This window comes from Mesoplodon bidens, assembly GCF_964165515.1.
Source record: "Mesoplodon bidens genome assembly, chromosome: 14".
In the NCBI taxonomy this organism is placed as follows: domain Eukaryota; kingdom Metazoa; phylum Chordata; class Mammalia; order Artiodactyla; family Ziphiidae; genus Mesoplodon; species Mesoplodon bidens.
In genome coordinates, this window is record NC_138170.1 from 10,823,449 (window position 1) to 10,846,838 (window position 23,390).

The window sequence follows — 23,390 nt, forward strand, 5'->3', positions numbered from 1 at the left end:
CCTCCCGTGCTGTGTGTCCACTGTTGTCATGGACTGGGCCATGGTTTTAAACGTCTGCTCCAGTCACTTGCCAACTCTCTAACTTCTCAAAGCAGTAGTTTGTCCACCTCTGAAAGGGGACCATCCTTCTCTTTATGGGGCTATTAAAGGCTGAAGGTAACAGAGGGATGCTTAGAATAATACAGGACACATAGTAGGTAGTCAGGTTTTGTTGCCGTAGTAGTTACGACATGGAGCAATAACAGAGGTCATCGTGTGTGTATGTTTCCATCAGGCCTCTGACAGGCACTGCAACTTTGACAGGGATTATCATTTCTGTCATGACTTGGTCACAGATCCTAAAGGGCTACAATATGCATTTGGCTTTTTGCTTTTTTTCTGCCACCCCTGTGCACACGTTTATCTGCAATTACCCTGTTCTTCCAGCTGGTAACTGTCGGTTGGTTGCCCCAGCTTCTCAGAGATCTGTCCTGATGAAAGGCGCAGGTGCACTGCCAGTCCTGAGCGTGGTCGGGACACGAGCAGTACCCTGCAGGGCTGCTGCTCATCTGAGCAAGCGAAAGGAACTTGAGCCTTCACTCGCTTGGCTGAGGCAGGTGCCTGCAAGAACCTGGCAGTTTCCCAGGTGTATTGTCAGTATCTTTGACACTTGCACACTAGAACGAAGCACACTGAAATCTGAATTCACCCAAAGCCTGTGTGTCAGGGTAATAAACGGTTGCAGGGGGGCGGCGGGGGGGGATGATCTGGTCATTTTTTCTCAGGATTATTTTTACACTTTGCCACCTTTCTTGAAAGAATCTGAGCAATAGACTTTTATGTTGATACAGCCATTTTAGATTTAAAAGGAAAGAAAACAGAAAGAACTGATGTTTGTGGAGCCTCTGTCCTGTGCTTAACCACTGTGCTAAGGTGATTTCATAGCCTTTGTTTTGTTCACTGCAAAGAGAGATAGCCGATACAAGCGCTGTGAGCTCAGATGGATGGGTTGTGAGTTCTCCTGCTGAACTTTAGTTTAAAGCCCTTGTTTCAGGTTGTTTCTCTGGACAATTACACATAAAACATGGAAAAGATCTGGATCTGAAGCCCACACAGCAGTAAACAATGTTTAGTCTGCCTTTAAAGGGATTATCACACTGAATTGTATCACCTAGCTAAGGGTCCTGTAAAAACAGTCAGGATTGCTGGTGGGTTTACTCTTCGATATATCCTGATGAATTTTCGAGAGTATTTGACTTCTAGAGCGTTGCCTTGCCTTTGACTCTTGCTCTCAGGCATCAGAGTTTGGCTTGATACGTAGTGTTAAAAATAATTTAGAATTATGAGGTAATACTTTGAATCCCAAAGACTGTCCATCTTTGGTTAGTTTAGAAGAGTGCTGTAAAAAGGTACCTTCAGATGAGTAGGTTTGATAAATGTTCTTTGCTGCAGAGCACGTATTGACATGTGGATGGTTTTCTGTAATATAACTTGAGCCTTTTACCTTTTTTAAAAAACAGATTGAAGTGGACCTTGGTAAAAAGTGCTGGTACCACTCAATATTTGCCTGTCCTATTCTTCGTCAGCAAACAACAGATAACAATCCACCCATGAAATTGGTCTGTGGTCATATTATATCAAGAGATGCCCTGAATAAAATGTTTAATGGTAGCAAGTAAGTGTTTGACTTTTTCAATGGCAGTAAAAAAAAAGAAACAAATAGTCTTTTGGAACTTAGTGGGAAGATAAGTAACAAGGATAAATAAATGTAGCTAGAATTTAGAAATAAATAGATTTCTTAACTACTTATTTAGTTTAGTGGGTGGTATCTTTTCTCAGTCTTTATTAGTCTTTGTTCGTGAATTTATTGATTAGATTTATAAGCATGATCTTTAACTCAACTTTTTGGGTGGGTGGTACATTGTCATCAAGGCCGTTCCCCTCCCTTTTACACAAATGGTAGCATACTATACACTGTTCTGAACTTTGCTTTTTTTCACTTAGTGATACACCTTGGAGATTTCTTTATGGTGTAGAAAGAGCCCTCATTCTTTTTTAAAGCTGTAGATTATTCTGTCATATGGAAATGTGATAATTTATTTAACCAGCTCCCTGATGATGAGCATTTAACTTTTGTTACTATGAAGTGAATTACCGTATCTATATGGGATTTATAAATTTGTAGAATTGTAATTCAACAGGTATATACATTTATAATTTCTATACATGTTGAACCCAAATTTAAAAGTACAGTCTCAAAACCCTATTTCTAGCTAAGGCAACTAGAAAATTTCTCATTGGAGTTCATTTCAGACCCATTATGGTGAAGTCTTTCTTTTAAGAGAAGGCCCTGAAGCTGTTCATGTTCTTTCCCAGAAACCCTGGGAGTGCAGGTAGGTGGTGACTTGAAGCCAGAGCTTGATCTTGGTTCAGACCATGCTGGTTTCATGTGCCATTGCAGGGTATTGTGTGCCACGACAGGGCATGTAGGCTGCTCTGGGTAGGCTGCATGCCTTGTAGGCTTAGCAGCTGGCATCAGATTTGCTGCATGTGAGTGGATTGTGACACCAGTACCTCTGAAAGTCATTCTGAGATAGGTATAAGCTAAACCTTGGAGAAGAAAAATTGGATTTACTTCTGAAACCCCAAAAGCAATTTTCAGAACAGTTGTCTTTGTTTTCAAAATAGTTTTCACTGATTTCCACTGAAGAAGAGCCTTGAAGTTTAGCGTCTGGCTTGGATGGTGTTTCTTTGTGACCCTTCAAAGCTTGGCTGTTACATTAAGGGAAAGCACAGTTAATCCTCAAAGCAAAAAACAGACGTGTGTATGTGTGTGTGTGTGTATGTGTGTAATTGTTAAAGACTCTATAACTAGGTAAAAATTGAATGCTCAGTACTGATCCTGTTCCTTGATTTAATGTTTTCTTTCTTGTCTTTAGATTAAAATGTCCATATTGTCCAATGGAACAAAGTCCAGGGGATGCCAAACAGATATTTTTCTGAAGAAATAACTTTAGTTTGCAATTTGTAAGTGAAACTGAAGCGAGAGAACGTTCCATTTAATGCAGCTAACCAAGGACTCCCATGTTTATATAAGCTAATGCTCCGGAAACTTTGCCAACATTTTAGTGTATACACACTGAGGGGAGTGCGCCAGATGAATATTATCATAGGGCTTTATTATATTCTTGGTCTTCATTTCTGATCAAGTAAATACACCAGCAGTTGTCATTCAATGCAGGTTTTTGTACTTAATTATATGGTGATTTTTTTACTTTTTAAGAGCAGAAACAGAAATTTACCTTCCTGCCATGTGTTTAATATCTCTCCTGCTTTTACTTTTGTCATTCTCCTGATAACTGTAAGCCTTGAGAATGTTTGTGAAAAAGTTTTATTTCCTGTTACGTGTACATAATTAAATGAAAATTCTTCAGAAAAAGTTTGAAAACCTGAATTGTGGTTATGAAACTAATTTGCAGGGGTTTTTGTGCTTAAGGAAGAGAGCTGTGATTGATTCCAAATTTGCTTTTTGATGTTTTCCTCTGCTGCAGCTCTCACCAAGAAGTCAGCAGACCTGCATCTGAGGTCTGCTTGTAGCCCCAGCAGGCTGCCTGTTATAAAGTTCCATCACCAATTTATTAGCAGGTTGGTGTGAGCGGTCTTCCACTAGAACAGAGTGGAAGCAGTACTATTGTTTCTTTGCTTTTATTGCCAAGAGGTGCTTGTTTTAAAAGAGTGTTCAATAAAACAAAATTGTGAAGTTAGAAGTGTTCTTAAGTTGATATTTGCTCTCTTGGTCTTGGTAGCCCTCTTCTCTAAAATCTGCTTTCAGGACTTGGCTGTTTATATTGCATTTGTATATCATTGCAGGCACAGTGTTGCGTGTATGTATATATATATATGTGTGTATATATATATGTGCACCAGCATCAAACATTGTGTATCTGGAGGGGAAGAAGCATGTTCCAGTCCTAAAATGCAGTTACCAGACTCATCACTTTCAACCCTGAAACTTAGAAGCTAACAGATTTTCTGTAGCGCAGAATATGTTTATTGCCGTTTTTGTATTTGAATAGTATACTGTTCAATGCCTCTCTTCTGCAAAGCATATCATCTCATTGACTGTGAATCTGTATATTATTCTAATGGATACAGATTATGATCTTTTCTCTTGTGAGGTATCTTCATTTAATGCACTGTCCAAAAATAGCCATGTGTAAGAGTCTTTCTCTGTATGCTGAACTACATGGAAAAGACTTCTGTGGACATAATTCTGACTTAAACCCACGAAGTTACTTCATTTTGAGAAGAACGTCATATGGAAATCACCAAATACTTTGCAACTCTGTGTCATCTGACACGGAACTGAATATCAGTAGAGGAAAACTTTCATGAGAAAATGAAGAAAGAAGAACACACAGAAGCAGAGAGAAATGTGACGCTTCACATTTTAAACTGCAGATTGACTTCGTTTGCCGGGGAGGGAGATACCAGATTTGGTGCTAAGTTAATTGGAAACGGGCAACATTTGCTGTAGTGTATCCTAGCCTGGATGGTTTATCCTGAAATGTTCACCTGAGGGAACGGGGATTTGTCTGTAAAGGAAAGGGGTACTGCTTGATTGCTGTGTGTGATCAGGCTGATGGCAGGAGTCACTGTGTGCTGGGGGGCTTAGCCAGGGATCGATTGGCCTGCCGAGCCGCTCGCTGTGCCCAGCCTCCGGCTCAGCCTCATGGCTTTCCTCTTGGCACCCTCTGTCCACTAACACAGTGAGGGAAGGGAGCAGAGAGAAGCTCCTTGGACTCCAGGAGAAGGTAGAGAACTCCAGGCGACACTCTGGCCGAGGATGTAAAATTGCTTTATTATGTTATTTTTTCCTTTGAATGAAACCCAGAGTGTCTTTTTTTTTTTTTTTTACCTTTTTCTCACTAGGCCAGATGTAGTTTTAGTTTTAGTTACAACTTACTCTCACCTTTCCACCTCAAATACCTGCACAACATTTAGGCTTTACATAAGGTTGGAACAATACAGACATTGCTCCAGAGGCTGGTGGTCAATGTCTGTTGGCGGCCAGACCCTTCACACAGCTGGCTCAGGCCAGTTTCAAGGAGAAAATCAGGAGAGAGCTCTGTTCTGTCCCTGTCCCCGTCCCCGTGTTGGAAATCCTGTTGACAGTTTTCTGTGCAGCTCATGAAACTTTAGACAGAATATGCTTTAATGGAAGCGTTTGATTTTACAGCTTCCTGTGCAAGGTCCTTGGGGTCCCCCTGGGCAGGGTTTGGGCCAAAAATTTGAAACTCTATTGACCTGACAATTTAACGTGCAAATGATGTCTTGTAACCTTCTTTAATTAAATGCATGGACTTAAAATTCACCGGTGACTAAATGTGAAGGAGAGAGGTGGATTTGAAGAGGCCAGGCCTTAACCAAAGATGCTGAAATAAAACGTGCTGCCCTTTCTGCTCTAGTAACACCTTCACCAGTGGTGTCAGGACCATGTCATTACCGAGGCTGTGGGTCAGCTGTGCGGGAGGACGCGCTTCGTCGCTCTCTGCTTCCTCTTGCAAAAGGTCGTGAAAAAGAGCCAAGGTTTTTACAGTCAGACTAATTATGTCCATTGAAAACAGAATTTCAGAGTGGTTTCTTAAATTTCTTTAGGAAACCATTTCCATTTACCAGTCATGGACAAAGGCCATGGGACTCTGCTAAACCAGTAAAACCTTATCAGATTCTTAGATTCTGATTTAGAGCATCTGTGCTTTCAAGTACAGACCTGAAGTGCAGTGGCTAAGGTTGTCTTTTGACCTTTTTTTCTCCTTTGTGTGATCATCACAAATGCCATTTCTGTTGCTTTAGTGGTGATTATATGATACTTCTAATATATAAATGAACGGGTATTGGTGCCTCTTGATTTTTAAAATTTCGAAGAAAAGAGCCACCTCATATTCATAGGGTGTGTGAGTATTTTGTGGGTGTATGAGCATTTGATTGAAACTAAGGAGATTATGAAGTAAATCTTTTGTTTTGCTTTTTGTATAGCAGCTGATGTATACAGAGACACTAAACCCCACGCCACATTTTGTGGGGGAATGAGGATCCTTCTTTCTCTCCAGGTAGTCCCACAGGTTATGCAGTTTAAGTTCAGTATATTTTACGCTGTGAGTTATTTTCCACCTCGGTGGTTTCAGCCTTTGGGACAGTAGATACTGCAAAAACCAAGAACTCTTGGTTTATCTGCACAAGACAAGCTGCTGGTAGACATTAGCCCTGTGGTTTTCCAGCTCAACCTCTGATTAAGTGGATTGACAGTCAGGCTGGCCAGTCTGCTTAGTCAGCTGACTCAGGTTATTTTCAGGGAAGGCATGGAGGCATGTTTTGGTTAATTTCATCACTAGGATGTGTAAGGTGAAGACACAAACCAAATACCTTTAATTACTTTTCATACATTATCTTTGGTAACACTAGAATGCTCTGGTCTTGGGGGAATGTTAGCAAGGAACACAACAGAAGGTTTGGCGCTTCATAAGCCTGTCCAGCTGTGGCAGGTTTTATGTAGTACATTGGTGTTTACCATAAGCAGGTACAAACTTCACGAACTGTTCTTAACGGTAATTGAATAGATACCAAAAATGGAATGACACATGTATTTTAATAGCAGATGAGGCAGTTAGTTTTAGGGCGGGTTTTTCCGCTGTTGATTTTACTTCAAGACATAGGGAGGGAAAACAGTTTAGTTTTCAAGACATCTCCCTCTACAGTTTGAAACTGTAGTGAGCATATGCTTCATTTACTTCCAAAGAGGCAGAAGCAGCTGGAACTGGCTTACAGCACATGCTTTGTTTCATGTTATGGGTGATGACCTACACCCTTATTTTAATGTTCTCCAGCAAGGCAGAGGTGGGGCTCACGAGGACTTAGTGCCTGATCTTTTCTTTTGGGAAGGGGTGGGAGTGAATGTATCGGGGACGGGAGGGAAGCTAGGAGAAGAAAATGGGAGCGTGAATGAGTGTGCATGTGTCTGAAATTCACCATTACCCCCACCTGTGTCTAGCAAGGAACAGGTATTTAATGTATTTTGCTCCTGACTGCAGTGTGCATGTATTTTTTTGCCCTCCTCCATGTTTTCTAGACTTATACTAAAAGGATTCATCAAATCATCTTGTTCAGATGGCTCAGGATTGTATTTCTTTTGCTTACCCTGTGCTCTTGGGTTCTATAGTATTTCTATAATTATGTAACAATAGTGTTGCACTGTAATCTATCATATAGAGCTATATGTATGGAAAATTTTGATCAGTTTTTTTAAGAAATGTATCCTGTTTGCAAAGGCACAATAAAGTTGCATCTTATAGACTATAGGCAATAAAGCTAACAATAAACCTTATTTAACACAAACCATATTCACATTCTCTGTTCATTTGATCTTGAGACAAGTCTAGCATATCCAGTAGTTTCAGGGATATCATTTTAACTTAAAAGGTTCTGATATATTTAATTTATAAATCTCAGACTGATATAATAGAGTTTTGGAAAACTATAAGAAATGCTTTGTTAATGTGTGTATTCCTATGTAAAACACATGGCTTCTCCTGTGTATATTTTTAAAAATTAAAAAGAAATGCACATTTGAAAAGTGTTTTGTGGAACCAGTCTGTATAAATGTGACAGGTGCCAGAGGTAGGAGGGAGGGAGTATGGAGGTAAGAGAACATCGCTGTCTGTATTTGCTGAGGGTCTGCATGTAAAGAATTTAAGCAAATAACTTTGTCACCATCTCATCCTGTTTCTGGGCCACCAGCAGTGTGAGAAGAGGAGGTGGCTGGGCACTGTCCCCAGTTCCTAAGGGGGGAATTGGGTTAATGTTTACAGCTTCCTGCCCCTCATACTCATCCTGTGGATGCCTGGGACCCTCTGACCAAGTGAATAGCGTGTGACTGGGAAGAGGGGTCTGGAAACAGCTCTGCCCAGGCTGCTGCTGGAGTGGGGCGTGAACACCCAGCTTTGCCAATCAGGAACAGAGGACAAATTGTCTCGTCATTCACCGTGACACACTAAGGTGGCAGAGACCAAGGATCTATTTGTGCTGCTTCCGTATGTTTTCTCAGAGAGAAAGACTCATTCTCATCTGAAATTTCAGAATGTTTCTACCTAGGGGAATCAGGGTGGGTTCCACCCAGCCGCATTTGGAGATAGTGGTCCAGGGGGTATAGATGCGGCCTGGCATCACCACCTGTCCCTGCATTTGGGGCTCTCCAGACTCAAAGTGTGCTCGGTCTCTAGCAGCCTTGGCATCACCTGAGAGCTTGTGAGAAATGCAGAATCCCAGGCCTCAGCCCAGACCTGATGAATCCACATCTGCATGCTCGTGAGAAGACTGGCTTCCCTCACAAGGAGCTTCTTGGATGCTCCCTTATTTTATGCAGTATCCTTCCTCTTAAATGTGGCAGGTAAGGATCACATGTACTGAACAAAATTTACCCCGATGACTAAGTCCAGAGTCATCAAGAAAAGTTAAATTGAGTGTGCTTTGAACTCTCTTTTAGTATGGTTATTGTAGAAATCAGTGTATTTCTTTAGGCATCCAGGTAATCGAGGGAGTGTTTGTTGTACTCACAGCCTGGCAAAATGCATTTTCCACCCCTCTCCAAATGGGGAAGGTTGAGCACCAAAGATGTAAAATAACCGATTTTTGTCATGGCAGAGTAAAGACTGAAAATGTACCTTCAGATGAACAGCTTGATGCTTCTCACCCTCAACTCCCAGTAGAGAAGCTTGATGATAAACAATATCCCAGCAAACACAAGTGTCACTTCCCAGAGGACACGCTTTCCTAACTATTTTTCTGGCACTCAGTAAGAAATTAATGTAACCCCATATACACATAAAAGTTTATAACTCTGAAACAAGTTTTACAGAACTCTATATTTAATGCTTATGTGTGGTGCGCTCTGATATTTTTTATTATTTGGTTAATGCTCGTCAAGACAATTGATTTCATGACTCTAATGGGTCGGGATCCACTGTTTAAAAAAGCCTTGCACTGGGAATTCCCTGGCAGTCCAGTGGTTAGGATTCTGCGCTTTCAATGCTGAGGGCCAAGAAGCCGCGAGGCCCGGCATGAATGGATGCATGCATGCATGGATGGATGGATGGATGGATGGGTGGTTAGGCAAGCCAGCCAGCCTTGCATTAAGGGACAATAGTGTAATGATCCGTTCACAAAGCTTCACTGAAACCTGTCAGTATGTATGATAGAAAGTATTTTTTCTTTTTCCAAAAAACCTTTTCCTTGCAGCAGGGTGTTATGCTCCCGTGAGCCTTCCATGCTAGCAAATGTAATATTCCTGAACATTAGAAGCACTGCCTAAGCAAGGGCTCATGTGTGTCAGGGAATTTTCTATCTCCTTAGCTATGCTTCCTTCCAGCTTAGAAAAGTGCAAAGTGCTTCAAGCTAAATACTGGCTTGTGCAATAGAATCCATTAGTAACTTAAGCAGTTGTGTGCCTGTTAAATGCAGAAAGTATTTAACCTATCATGGAATGACACCTTCAGTCATTCAACACGGAATTTTTTTTTTTTTTTTTTTTTGGCGGTACGCGGGCCTCTCACTGCTGTGGCCTCTCCCGTTGGGGAGCACAGGCTCCGGACGCGCAGGCTCAGCGGCCATGGCTCACGGGCCCAGCCGCTCCGCGGCATGTGGGATCTTCCCGGACCGGGGCACGAACCCGCATCCCCTGCATCGGCAGGCGGACTCTCAACCACTGCGCCACCAGGGAAGCCCTGGAATTTTTTTTTTTTTGAGCGCCAGGCACTGGGAGGAATCAAGTTCCTGGGCCTCCAGGAGCTTATGGACTGCTGGTAGGTGCATAAAAGTAGAAAAGTACGAAGACCCTGTAGTGAGGTTAATTCCCACCAGTGACCTAACTACTGGAGGACGATGGGAGAGAAGAGACAGGAGAGGTGTAATGATTGGTGTGTGTGTGGTTTTTTTTTTTTTTTTTTTTTTTTTTGGCTGCACCCTGCAGCTTGCAGGAATCTTAGTTCCCCAACCAGGGATCGCACCCGCGCCCTCGGCAGTGAAAGCGTGAAGTCCTAACCACTGGACCGCCAGGAAATTTCCTGATTTGTGTGTCTTTAAGGTCCACTCTGGCCACAGTGGTCTGAAAGGTGTTTGGGGAGAGTTGGAGTTTAGACCCTGGGAGGCCAGTACAGTAGGTAAGGAAGCTGAGAGTGAGTTTTTCTCGAGCACTCTGGGTTCCGGGAGGAGGGTGGTGAACAAGACAGACTTGGTCTCTCCTCTCAGTGAGGGTGACCTGAGAGAAGTGTAGTGAAAATGCAGCACGGTGGTGCTTTGGTCACACACAGTGCTGCAAAATCTTTTGTAATATATAGAGGCATTGAAGCGTTCTTGTCTCTCAAAGCGATGGGACTCCTTGCTCTGGTGTTCTAGAAGATATTCCCATTTCTTTCTATTGTCTCCAGTTTCTAGGTGAGTTTCTAACTTCTCCACGCTCTGCTTACTTATACTGGTCCCCTACACTATGGGGGTTGTGTAATGATAGGCCAGTCTCCCGTTGGGACTGGGCTTTTTACTCCATTTGAAGACTGCGTTCAGCCACAGAGCAAGTGCTACCCTTCCAATGAAGGTCTTTGGTGTCCGTTCCCCCCTGAAGCAAAGATGTACCTTAAAAGGAAACAAGTTATTTGTTAGCGTTCGAGACTGTTTCGGGAGCTCTCCCCTTTTGATCAGGTTAGAAATGCATTTTAGGTTTCCTTTCATTCTTAACACCAGACTGTTGCTTTTAGTTATTTTAGATTTGTGAGCTAATCAGCCCTACAGAGGAATTTCACAGGAAATTATTACATTGTCGTGAAAGCTTTGAGAGGTGGTTCTGGAAATTTGGGCTGAGGGTCCGTGTCTGTGCTAGTGTGTATCAGTTAGCACCATGTGTGCTGCAGGCAGTCTGGGGTATGTGTGGTGGCTTCATGCTGTCAGGGGACCCAGGCTCCTGTCATTCTGCTCCACAGCCTGACGTGTGGCCTCAGTTTCACCTCTGATCATATCTGTGTTCCAGGCAGGAAGGAGGAGGAAAGGAGTGGGGAAAGAGCAAGCTTTCAGCTGAGTTAGCCCCTTTGAAGCCTTTCCTGGAAGCTCTACCCAGCGACTTACTAGCCACGTTTGGCTGCAAGGAAGTCTGGGAAATGTAGTCTTTGAGCCTGGCACATTGCCACCTGTAATAAAATGAAAGTTCTGTTGGGGAGGAAGAAGGGGAGAATGTTGTTAGGAAAGCAACCTGCAGTCTCTGCCACACTTAACTGTGTATTTCAGCCAGGAAACAGGTGAAATTTGATTCACAGAATGGAATTAAGTCATCAGCACCAGTAGTCAATGCTTTCACCTGCCCTGAGACGCTGGACAAATGAGGAGTGAGTTGTCAGTGCTATTCACTGACAGTACGTCTCCTTGAGCTGCATTTCTTGGCCCCTGGTGGTATTCAGAAGCAGCAACCTCGGCCTAACTTCCAACAGAACCCCTGTTCTACTCTTGTTGTAGAACATTCTTCCCATTTGTTGAATTTCAGAGCGGGTGGTGACCTTTGTTTTCTACCTTGGGCTGCATAGGTTAAAAAAAAAAAAACTACATTTGGTTTTGAGATGCTTTTAGACTTTTAGAGAACTTTTAAGTGCTCTATAGGCAGACATCGTTTTATTGCACTTCAATTTATTGTGCTTCACGGAGATTGTGTTTTTTACAAATGGAAGGGTTGTGACAACTCTGCGTTGAGCAAATCTATTGGCGCTATTTTTCCAACAACATTTGCTTACTTCATGTCTCTGTCACATTTTGGTAACGCTAGCAATGTTTCAAACTTTTTCACTATTTTATGTGTTACGGTGGTCTGTGATCAGTAATCTTTGATGTTACTGCTATGACTTGCTGAAGGCTCAGATGATGGTTAATACTTTTTAGCAATAAAGTTTTTACAATTAAGGTATGTGCTGCTTTTTTTTTTTTTTTTTTTTTGCGGTACGCGGGCCTCTCACTGTTGTGGCCTCTCCCGTTGCGGAACACAGGCTCCGGACGCGCAGGCTCAGCGGCCATGGCTCACGGGCCCAGCCGCTCCGCAGCATGTGGGATCCTCCCGGACCGGGGCACGAACCCGTATCCCCTGCATCGGCAGGCGGACTCTTAACCGCTGCGCCACCAGGGAAGCCCCAGGTATGTGCATTTTTTTAGACATAAAGCTATTGTACACTTAATAGACTACAGTATAGTACAAACATAACTTTTATATGCACTGGGAAACGAGAAAATTCGAGTGATTTGCTTTATTGTGATACTTGCTTTATTGCAGTGGTCTAGAACCGAACCTGCAATATTTCTGAGGTTTGCCTGTATTTGCCTAATTTTAAAATTAAAAACAGACTGTAAAATATTCAGTATAGCAAAGCAGTTAAGAGTTTGGGCTATGGGATTAGACCTGAGTTCAAATACCGATCCCACAGATTCTAGTTGTAGAATCTTGGGCAAGTGATAGAAACTTCCTATCTATGCCTTAGTTTACTCACCTGTAAAGTAGAATAAAAGTTCCTACCTCATGTTTTTGATGAGGCCTAAAGGAGATACCTGGCCCGTGGTGAGTGCTGAGTAGCTATTATTTCGTTAAGTCCATGAAACATAAGACTGATGACATACGCGGGTCACAGCCAGCTCAGAGAGAGCAGAAAAGGGGAATTTGTAACTGACATGCAAAGGTGAGATAGGCCTACAGGGATGGGGCCTTCAGTAGATGCTGAGATGACCAACGGTTGGGCCCATCCTTTTCCCACTCTGCTGGCCTCAGCCAACTGTTCTAAGGATGGTAAGACTCTCCTGTGCAGTGGACAAGCACAGCCCCCACCAGCACAGGGAGGGTGGTGGCACTCAGGATGCCAGTTGAAGGGAGCTTCACATCACACCGTGCAGAGGCCACGTCCATCTGGGACTGAGCTCTTGTGAGATTTGTATGAAGGGCTGTCTTCCTCACACAGGGGTGAAGATCCCTGGGTATACTAGCCCTTGGATCCATCAGGAATGACTTATTGTGTACCCCTTTTTGCAATAGAAATTGGAAGAATCAGACATGAGTGGCTGCATTCAGAGTGTAATTGGTACAACAGTAGTTTTGAGAAATTCAGCACAAGTTCATTTTTGCAGTATACATTTGTTACTATGTTCCAGGACCTGTTCTAGGCACTTGGAAAATACATATAAACGTGTGTATTCTTGCCAAGAACCTTTTGAGATAGGGACTATTGTTACCTTCATTTTACAAGTGGGGAAACTGAGGTATTGAGACGTTGTCATTTGCTGGAGAACACCCAGTTAATAAGTAGCAGAGCCAGGAAGCTGCTTTAAGAGCCTCTGCATGTAACCTAATCTCAGGTTATCGTGGCCTCCTGCAGCTCCCTTTGGTGGAGGGGCACTGCTCAAACCTGCTTTTCGGAGCAGGTTAAGAGGTGCCGAGGTGCCTGTCCCTACCTGTTGTAAAATCGTGTGCAGGAAGGATTTGCATACAGGCCCAGGGCAGAAGGTAGGGGCAGCTTCTTGCTGGTTTTTAAAAAAAAAAAAAAAAAAAAGAGATCCTTCTCCCTGAGCCACTTGTTGAGAGTCGTGGGGGATTTCCAAGCATATGGTGGGCTCTCCTAAAAACAGTTTAAAAGCTGGAGAAAGAAACGACCAATTTCTCTGTTTTTTTCTTCCACAAATAGGATACATTTTGTTAAGAGAACACGCATGTTTGTTTAATGAACCACACTGAGGCTGGATTCTGGCCAGCTGATAAACAAGGGTACTGCCTAGGACAGAAGTCATTTCTCTAGTTCCTGTTCTTCAGGGTCCAAAAATGTGCTGTGGGCCTCTTTCACATAGGAGAATTTGTAAACCCAGAGCTTCAGGCTAGAGATTGGCAAACAAAATACGACTTGGACCTGAGGCCTTCGGCTTTGAACTGCAGGTGTAGAACAAGCAGGCTGGATGTCTGTGGTCTCCGGAGAGCCCTGAGCCTAGATTCGCAGCCCACCCCTAGCATGCTTTAGGCCTCGTGGTCTGCAGACCGGCATTCTGTTTTCTTCCGGGTCTCGAGGGCCAACTCTAATGAATGCTTTTTCCTATGTTGATGTTTTTAATCTCTAAATTGTTGTTTACCGTATTATTTGTGGTAAGTGAAACCCTTTTGTAGGGGGTATGAAAAAAAATCAGTAAGTATAATATTTAACCCTCTCTGGAGCCTCCCTAGTATGGCTCCCATACACCTGAGCTGCAGGTTGCCGGAGTCCAGCTCCAGCGAGTCCAGGGATACCTGAGGGATGGATAGCGTCGGTGAAGGAAATAAATCTATTACACTTCTTAAAGTATCAGCATTGCATGTTTCTCTCTCTCATCCTCTCCTTTATTGTTTACAATCACAGGTTTATATATTATAGTTGATTACATTACCAGGTACGTGGCCAAACAACCTTAGCACAATCAAATCTCAAAATGTTCTATAAAATTTTTTTTAAAAAATATCCCCTAGTTTCTAGATATCCTATTAAAATATTTCCCCAAGTTCCCATTAATCACAGGTTATTTCTTAGTAACCAAGCCAAGCAGTTATATGATTATTTTAATTGTAAAAGTTGGAGCTACTTGTTCCTATTTCTCTTCTTGCATGGGCAAACTTTTACAATGGTTCCACGAAAATATTTACAATATACCCTGCATGCTCTTTCTCGTTGTTTCCTTCAACGGAGACAGTGTTTTCTCCCTATCCTAACAACCAGTTCTGCTCTAGGCATTTGCTTTTCTATAATTAATCTTCCTTTATAATAGAACCATAAATTTCCTATGTCATCAGGAACTCCGGTCCATGGCCATAACTCCATACTAGAGGGTGTTTTTCATAAAAACATCCTCTTAGTTCCAGGCTCTTAATTCTTTACCCATTTCCCTGGGGCTTTAGTGGGTACTTCCCATTCTGTGGTAGTTTCAGGAGGGGGAGTCCTAGAGGAATTTTTCTTTCACGTGGAGCAACATCCCCCCAAAATTGCCCCTATATGTAAATTTATTATCATAAAACATAACAACAGAGCTGTAGTCCACCTTCCTGGCACGGCGCTGCCTTGCAGTTTCGCCTTCCGTTGCTTCATGACTTTGTCATGTGCAATGGCTCCAGGATGGCTTCCAACAGCAGGTTGGAGAGGAAATGCTCTTTTCCTGGCCCTTCGCCCTGGCTCATGTTCTCTGACATTGGTGCTCCACGGCCATCCTCTCAAGTTAGTCCCATGAGGACAGCCATCCTTACAAGTTTCTGCCATGAGGAGAGGAGTGCCCTTTGTGGGATGCTTCTCTCCTCACCTCCTTCAGGGAACCCAGAGACAGCCCAGAGCCTGGCACCTGCTCCAAGCTGGGCCTCAGTCCCTGGAGTGGCCCCCGCCAACCCTGGTCTGGTTAGCTTGATATGTTCAGCAGGAGGGGTCAAGCACCAGGTTTTGTCTCCAAAGGAACTTTGTCAGCTTTCATTTCTGCTTTCCCACACTCAAGATACTTTTTCCCCTAGAATTTTGTTCTCTAAAAGTAGACTGGGGCTTCCCTGGTGGCGCAGTGGTTGAGAGTCCGCCTGCCGATGCAGGGGACACAGGTTCGTGCCCCGGTCCGGGAAGATCCCACATGCCGCGGAGCAGTTAGGCCCGTGAGCCACAACTGCTGAGCCCGCGCATCTGGAGCCTGTGCTCCGCAACGAGAGAGGCCACAACAGTGAGAGGCCTGCGTACCGCGACGAGGAGTGGCCCCCGCTTGCCGCAACTAGAGAAAGCCCTCGTATGGAAACGAAGACCCAACACAGCCATAAATAAATAAATAAATAAATAAATAAATAAATAAACCTTTTAAAAAAAACTGACATTTCATTACCCTTAATTCTGTCATAAAGTTCTATATTTTAAAAATGTAGACTGTTTTTAAAAATTAAGGCTGTGGAAGGCAGTTTCTGGGGGGCAGGGAAAGTTCTCTTTCTGCCCTGGTGCTGGCTATGCGAGTGTTCATTTAATAACGACTTGGAGCTGTATGCTTACGACTTGTGCACTTTTCAGTATGTATATTTTACCTGAACAACAGAAATGAAGATTTTGTGATTTACTATGAGAGGAGTATCAGCTCATCTGCTGCCAAGAAAGAACAAAAGGAAAGACGATGGTACAAGAAGAGATGAATCCATTTCAATTGATGTGAAAATGGGGGGGTCCAAGGTGAAAGTGGGCAGTGACCCAATAATTTTAGGTATTCCTCCTAAAGATGTGTGCAGCATTTTAGTAGTGTTTGTTATTATAGTAGTGGAAAATTGAAAACAATTAAATGTCAAGTCATGGTTAAATGATGGCACAACCAAAAATGGAATGAAGTATGCCATAGGACTTCCCTGGTGGTCCAGTGGTTAAGAATCCGCCTTCCAATGCAGGGGACGTGGGTTCTATCTCTGGTCGGGGAACTAACATCCCGCATGCCATGGGGCAGCTAAGCCTGTGCACCACAACTACTGAACCCGCACGCTCTAGAGCCCGCGTGCTGCAACTAGAGAGAAGCCCGCACGCTGCAACGAAAGATCCTGCATGCCGCAACGAAGATCTCACGTGCTGCAACTAAGACCCGATGCAGCCAAGTAATAAAAAAAGACTTTGCCATAAATGTTTGTTTATTAAAGCCACTTATAAAAGCATAGTGCAATCCCATTTTTTAAAAGTATATATATTATATATATATATATATATGCATAGAAAATAATCAGGAAGAATGTACACCATAATATTAACAATGGATTATTCCTGAGGTAAAGAATTATGGGTGATGCTTATTACCTTATCTGTTTCAGTCTTTTCTTCCAATGAGCATGCATTTCTTCTATACCACGGTAAGAGGGGAAATGCGTGTGTAGGGCTGCAGTCTGGGCTCTTACCTTCCTCACCAGAGTCTGTCTGCTACGTTCCCACATCTGTTGGTCCGGGGAGGGCAGGGCCTGTACCAGCTGCTGTCATAATTCTGCCTTTACAAACCATAAAAACTCACCGATGATCCCAGGAGCATGTTCAAATACGAAATCTCAAGTTTAGAGAGAGCTGACTTCCATTCAGCTTTCCTGATGCTCAAATCTTGTTTGCAAAGGGCAGCCTCTCCTCTTTCATGGGTCCCTCTGCAACGCAAGGGCTGGGAGAACCATCCTGCCTCCACTTTGGGATTTCACAGAGGTTTTCTTCAGAGGTCTAGCTGTTCATTTTCCAGGATTCAGTTCACCCCTTCCACTTTGCTTGAGGAATTCCTGTTATCTGTATTGTTTCATGCTTGATTATTAAAAAGTCTGATCCTGTTCAGCTACATCATAGAACTCTGTCAAGTTCTCTTGTCTTATTGCATTACCTCCTCGGGGCTCTGGGCACAGTAATGGGTCTATCACAGGTGCTCAAAAAATCACTTGTTCTCTTGAGGCTTGAGACACAGCTCCCCCATTCTGAGACAGAGGCCTCCAGAAGAGAGATCTGAACTGTGTGGAGGTCGAGACCTGAGCCCTGCTGGGACTCTGATGCAGCTGCTCCCCATCTCTGGGCTTTTTTTAAAAATGGCTGGGGAAGAGGTTGGGGCTGAGTGGGTGCCGAGGCCCCCGCCAGCCCTCACAGCCTGGTTCTGAGAACACAGCTTGCGGTAGCTCTGGCCTACCTCCCCTTTACCCCAATATGGGAGCACAACGGTATTATAACCCTTGCGGTGTACCGTAGACATGGTACAGTCTCGTTTTATGTCAATTAAAGTAAACACGTAAAGAAAAAGTTAACCCTTCCCACCCCACCCCCAGGAAAACAATAATAATGAGAATGAATACATATGGAAGGAAGGAAGTCTGGAGAAACCGAAAGGGAAGGACTCTTGCTCTCCCTGTCCGGAGAGTTCTCAGTTTGAAGTCTTGTAGTGGCTGTCACGCGGGGCCCATCGCCATGTTAGGTGTATCTCTCTGAAGGGCTGGGCTTGCCTCCCTGTCTGACCACAGGCCTGGAAGAGAGGCAGGTGACCATCACTGCAGCAAGAGCCCCTGCAATGCGATGCAGCATCCACCCGTGTCTACCCACCCCTCACCAACCTCCCAGCCTTCATGGGGGTCTGAGGACTTGTCCCTGCGGCACCAGCATGACACTGGGTGAATGACCTCAGCAACCCTGCCAAGAGCTTTCCTTGTGCCATCTTGGTTAATCCTCATGGCAACCTGAGGGGTAGCCACCGGGGATGAGAAGTTAGAGAACGTGCCCAAGGTCACATAACTAGGAGGTGGTGGAGCCAGGACCTGAAGCCAGTTAGCCTAGCTTCTTAGAGACTTTGTCAAGGTCCCCATGGAGGTGAGAGAAGCAGGCTGATAACCAAGCCATCATCTGACTTGATTCTCAGCCCTCAGGAGGATCACAGTGACAGGGGAGGAGGTGAAAGAACCACCATCGTCAACCAAGCAGAGCTACTTTACCTGAAAGTCCCTTTGACGACCCAAATTTGACGCTGCACTAAAAATGTGTTAATTCAGTACTGGGCTGGCACCTTCTAAATGGGCTGATTCATCGTGAGTGTCATGTCTACGCACACCATCCTCCAAAACCTCTGCGTTGAAGCTGAGCTGCCCTTGGTCATCACTGAGTTTATTAACTCATGTGTGAGTTCCTCATATTTTTATGCAGATTTTTAATCTGCATAGCTTTGTATTTCAGGGCAGAGGGTGTTTTTTTTTTTTTTTTTTTTTTTTTCTTTTTGCGGTACGCGGGCCTCTCACTGCTGTGGCCTCTCCCGTTGCGGAGCACAGGCTCCGGACGCGCAGGCCCAGCGGCCATGGCCCACGGGCCCAGCCGCTCCGCGGCATGTGGGATCCTCCCAGACCGGGGCACGAACCCGTATCCCCTGCATCGGCAGGCGGACTCTCAACCACTGCGCCACCAGGGAGGCCCGAGGGTGTTTTTTTTCTTTTCTTTTCTTTTTTTTTTTTTTTGCGGTACGCGGGCCTCTCACTGTTGTGGCCTCTCACGTTGCGGAGCACAGACTCTGGACGTGTAGGTTCAGCGGCCACGGCCCACGGGCCCAGCCGCTCCGCGGCATGTGGGATCTTCCCGGACCGGGGCACGAACCCGTGTCCCCTGCATCGGCAGGCGGACTCTCAACCACTGCGCCACCAGGGAAGCCCAGGGCAGAGTTTTATTCTCAGTTGCTCATTTCAAAATGAGAATTTTCAGAAAAGATAGAGATAAGGGACGATTCTCCTCCAAAAGCTCCCAACTGTACCCTGAATATTGAAATTGCTAAAAATCCTTCTCTGCTTTTAAAGAGTCTTTATCGCCTTGGTATATCACCTCTAGTATATGCATTGGAAATTCATTACATTTCCACTGTTAAAAATAATGATGTATAAGATAGTGAACTTGGGTTCCTGCAGAGAAATAGCAAGGAGTGTGAAATGCAAACCCCAGGTATAAAACATTTTCACCTACCGAAAGGAACTGGTGAATGTAGTTGGTTATCGTTAACGCCCTCTGCCTCGGCCTCCAGCCACAGAGAGGAGCCTGGGCTTTGAAGAGCAGTTGCAGCTCTGCTACTTGCTAGCAGTATGGCCTTGGACAAGTCACTAAATGTCCTAAGCCTCAGTCTCCTCGTCTGTAAAATGGTGGTCACAGTAACTATTTTAAAGGTTGTTATGGGGCTTCCTTGGTGGCGCAGTGGTTGGGGGTCCGCCTGCCGATGCAGGGGACACGGGCTCGTGCCCCGGTCCGGGAGGATCCCACATGCCACGGAGCGGCTGGGCCCGTGAGCCATGGCCGCTGAGCCTGCACGTCCGGAGCCTGTGCCCCACAACGGGAGAGGCCACAGCAGTGAGAGGCCCGCATACCGCAAAAAAAAAAAAAAAAAAAGTTTTCTTAAGAAAAACACAAGACCCAGCTGGAATCATCCAGATAAATAGACCTCAGGTCCTTGGAGGAGCTAGGATTAATTGGAGGAATTCTTCAGATGGGCTTTTTGATACTAGGCCAGATAAGACAGACATTTCCTGAAGTCATACTTCTCTCCCCCTAAGCCCAACCTGGGCCTCCATTTTCTCCCCAGTGTCAGCCTTCTTCTGCCTCTCTTTGTTCAGGCGCTATGCTGACTCCCTGGCCCCCAGGACTCCACTGCCATGGCCTCTCTCTGGGAAAGGTTCCCACCATCTGCTGCTTGGGAAGCCAGGACCTGTGTCCAGGGCTGCCTGGGGTTAGCAGGCCCAGAGGTTATAAGAGACTCACCTGGGACATTTGCAGACGCGTCTTCGGTTCCCTGGATAAGGAAAAGAAGGGATAAAGTGACTATCCCATCACGACGAATAGTTCCCAAATATGGTTTCTCATTCACTTTTCCTATTTATTTAGGATTATAACTTTTTTTTTCTAGTGCGGCTATGACTATTTTATTTAAAGCAAACAATAAATACATTGACATTATAAAAAAGACAAACTTGTAAAATGACATTAGTGCACAATGATGATTGACATTGTGAAGATTAATTTATATTATAAAGAAATAAGCTGTAAAGATAGCATGATATAATATTTATATTTTATGGTTTTAATAGTTATTATTAAAATTTTAAAAAATTGTATAGTCGGTTTACAATATTCTGTTAGTTTCAGCTGTACGGCAAAGTGATTCAGTTATACAAATAATACGTATATATTTTTTCAGATTATTTTCCATTATAGGTTATTACAAAATATTGAACATAGTTCCCTGTGCTATACAGTAAGTAAGATTATAACTCTTGAGAGTCCAGGTGAGGGCTTCTTTCCTATCCCTCTTTGTATCAATTTAAAAAACATTACATATATACACTACCAAATGTAAGATAGATAGCTAGTGGGAAGCAGCCGCATAGCCCAGGGAGATCAGCACGGTGCTTTGTGACCACCTGGAGGGGTGGGATAGGGAGGGTGGGAGGGAGACGCGAGAGGAAGGAGATATGCGGATATACGTATATGTATAGCTGATTCACTTTGTTATACAGCAGTGAATATGTAACACACCATTGTAAAGCAATTATACTCCAATAAAGATGTTAAATAAAAAACATTGCAAATACAGATGTGGGTGAACGTGGGTTAGTACAATCACCTGCGTGGGATCCAAGACGGGGTGGGGGGCTCGCAAGCAGGGGGACAAAGGATAAACCACTGCCTGTCGTGGTTGTGACCCAGCCCTCCCGGGCACAGGTCCCAGGGCCACAGAGCACCCCCCCCCGCGCCCCCCGCCCCCTGTCCCAGGCGTTTGTAATCAGCCCAGACCTGTGCGCTTGCTACAGGCTTTGCCCATGGAACATCCCACCCCTGCTGCCGCCGCTCCGGGGCACTGTCTTCCTAAAAACCTCCCGGAGAGTGGAAGGAGCAGCGCGAAGGGGTCTTCCCGCGTTCTCTCTCCAAGAAAGACAAAGGCTGCGCCTGGCCCTGCGGAGCAGCTCAGAGTCCCAGGAATTGCAACTCCGACTCCCGGCAAGGGCTGCCTAGAGCGAAGCCGCGCAAAGGGCGGGAGTCGGGCTGACTCTCCCCGCCGCGATTCCCTAGGACTTACGACGGTGGCAGATGACCGTGATGACCAATAACAGGAGAAGGATGGCGCAGGTCCCGGCCAGGGGTGCCCAGATGTAGATATCGCAGGAGAAATCCAGCCCCCTTGTGTCTACTGACGACACAGAAGACGCCGACATTTAGGAGCGGGCCCGGGATCCCTCACCCCACCCAGCCAGCCGGGGCGCTTCCTTCTCCCGGCTCCGTCTCTCGGTTTCCCCACCACTCGGGCTGCCCTCGGCTCCACCTGCAGGATCAGGGCTGCCCCTGGCGAGGGCTCTCCCCGCGCCCGCCTCACCTGCGCTGCCCGCCGAGGGCCGGCACACTTCTGGGCGCGGAGACACAGTCAGCAACGATTTGTTGGGCGCCCGCGTGGATGGTGGCGTCGCCGGCGTCGTGGTGGGCTTCGCTGCGGGAGCAACAGAGAGTGGTTAGGGGCCGGGCTGGAGCTGTGCACGCGAACCCTCCCCACCGCTCCGCGCGCCTTGGCCAAGTGGGCGCCTCCTCCCGATTTTCCGCTGGAGGTGCCGTAGACCGCCGCCCGCGCGGAGCTCTGCGCTCAGGGCAGGGGAGATGCGGTGGGACCTCCTGGTCCGCGAACCACACCCGGCGCCTCGGACGTGAATGCAGGGCCCGCTCCCCTCCGCCCGGCCTCACTCCAGGGCCCCACCGGAAACCTCGTGGGCTTGGAGGTGATACCGCATTTTACTGACCAGCAAAGGGGGCTCAGAGAATTTAAGTACAACTTGCCCAAGGATCACACAAGCCCGGAACTCGAGCCCTGATCAACCGGACCTAAAAAGCCATCTTCAGTTCCTATCCAGTCGCACTCTAGCCCCTAGCCTCAGTTTCCTCATCTGTGAAATGGGAACAGTATCTAAGTAGCCCCGAGGGGCGCTAAGAGGCTCGAAGCGTGTGAAAAATGGACTGAGACTGTGCCCCAAACCCCACACCGAGGGGTGCCACGCCCCGGGCGCCCGGACCTGGCAAGAAGACAGGCACGAAGTTGCTGAAGTACATAACCGAGTTGCTCATGAACGAGCAAAAATAGTAGCCTTGGTCCTCCTCGCGGAAGTGGTGCAGAGTGAGGTGGAAGTTGGCGCCCTGGGCCTTGGCGCCGGAGATGTAATTGGTGTCCAGCCCCTCGCCCGGCTTGGACCGCGTGCTGGAGAGGTACATTAGGAAGATGGGTCTGGAGGCGGCCCCGGGCTTCTGGTAGAGCCAGGAGCAGCTCGACGTCACGCTGGACTGCAGCACCTCGCAGTGCAGCTTCACCGTCTCGCCCAGGCGAGCCTGCACCTGCACCGGCGACATCCGGAACGAGAATGACTCGAGGGCCGTGGCGGCATCTGCGGGGCACAGGCAGTGAGGCTGAGCCGGGAGCCCCGCGCCCCCCGCCAGCCCCGGCCCCGTCTTCCCCAGGGGTCGCCAACTCACGGAGCAGCAGGGCCAGCGGCAGGAGCAGGGCGGTCACCGGCGAGGCCATGGCGCGCTCCCCGCGGCGCCGCTCCGCTAGCGGCTCGAAGCTGCGGAGGAGCGCAGGAGCCAGTGGGACGCCAACCCGGGAAGTTGCGCCCTTCGGCCGGCCGCGGAGCCGATTTCGCGTTTGGAGGATGTGATGTCACGTGAAGCCCCGCGGAGGAGAGAGTCGCCCTCCTTTTCGCGGTCGTCACCTTCCAGCCCAGAGAGGGGGCTGGGGTCCGTGAATGGGGGCCGTCGAGGCAGCCTTGACGGGAAGCTGGGAATGGTTGAGAACCACGGGTTTGAGGACAAGGGCTTGGAAGT

The 23,390-nt window shown here is 46.1% G+C and overlaps 2 protein-coding genes across 2 annotated transcripts in view; one reads left to right on the forward strand and one right to left on the reverse strand.

Annotated features, from left to right (window-relative positions):
- The window catches only part of RMND5A (required for meiotic nuclear division 5 homolog A), a 50,111-nt gene extending 45,167 nt beyond the window's left edge, over positions 1 to 4,944 (forward strand). Inside the window, exons 8-9 of the mRNA XM_081254455.1 lie at positions 1,500 to 1,654; positions 2,919 to 4,944. Of these exons, the coding sequence (XP_081110581.1) occupies positions 1,500 to 1,654; positions 2,919 to 2,982 (219 nt within the window). The 3' untranslated portion in view covers positions 2,983 to 4,944. The remainder of the gene's footprint in view (positions 1 to 1,499; positions 1,655 to 2,918) is intronic.
- A 12,901-nt stretch (positions 4,945 to 17,845) lies between these two features.
- On the reverse strand, positions 17,846 to 23,161 carry CD8A (CD8 subunit alpha). The gene is made up of 6 exons (XM_081254002.1): positions 23,043 to 23,161; positions 22,589 to 22,954; positions 21,904 to 22,014; positions 21,610 to 21,720; positions 20,295 to 20,325; positions 17,846 to 18,036 (listed from the first exon to the last, which is right to left on the reverse strand). Exons 1-6 carry the CDS (start codon positions 23,089 to 23,091, stop codon positions 17,985 to 17,987), a joined length of 720 nt encoding a protein of 239 aa, XP_081110128.1. The 5' UTR covers positions 23,092 to 23,161; the 3' UTR covers positions 17,846 to 17,984.
- Between the last annotated feature and the right edge of the window lie 229 nt (positions 23,162 to 23,390).

What these genes read in the sequence shown, in the direction of transcription:
- CD8A (XM_081254002.1), bottom strand. Translation starts at nt 23,091, where the DNA reads ATGGCCTCGCCGGTGACCGCCCTGCTCCTGCCGCTGGCCCTGCTGCTC. An exon ending in CGTGCCTGTCTTCTTGCCAG is followed by an intron (nt 22,015 to 22,588) that starts GTCCGGGCGCCC and finishes TTGCTCCCGCAG; the next exon opens with CGAAGCCCACCACGACGCCG. An exon ending in CGCGTCTGCAAATGTCCCAG is followed by an intron (nt 18,037 to 20,294) that starts GTGAGTCTCTTA and finishes CCTCTCTTCCAG; the next exon opens with GCCTGTGGTCAGACAGGGAG.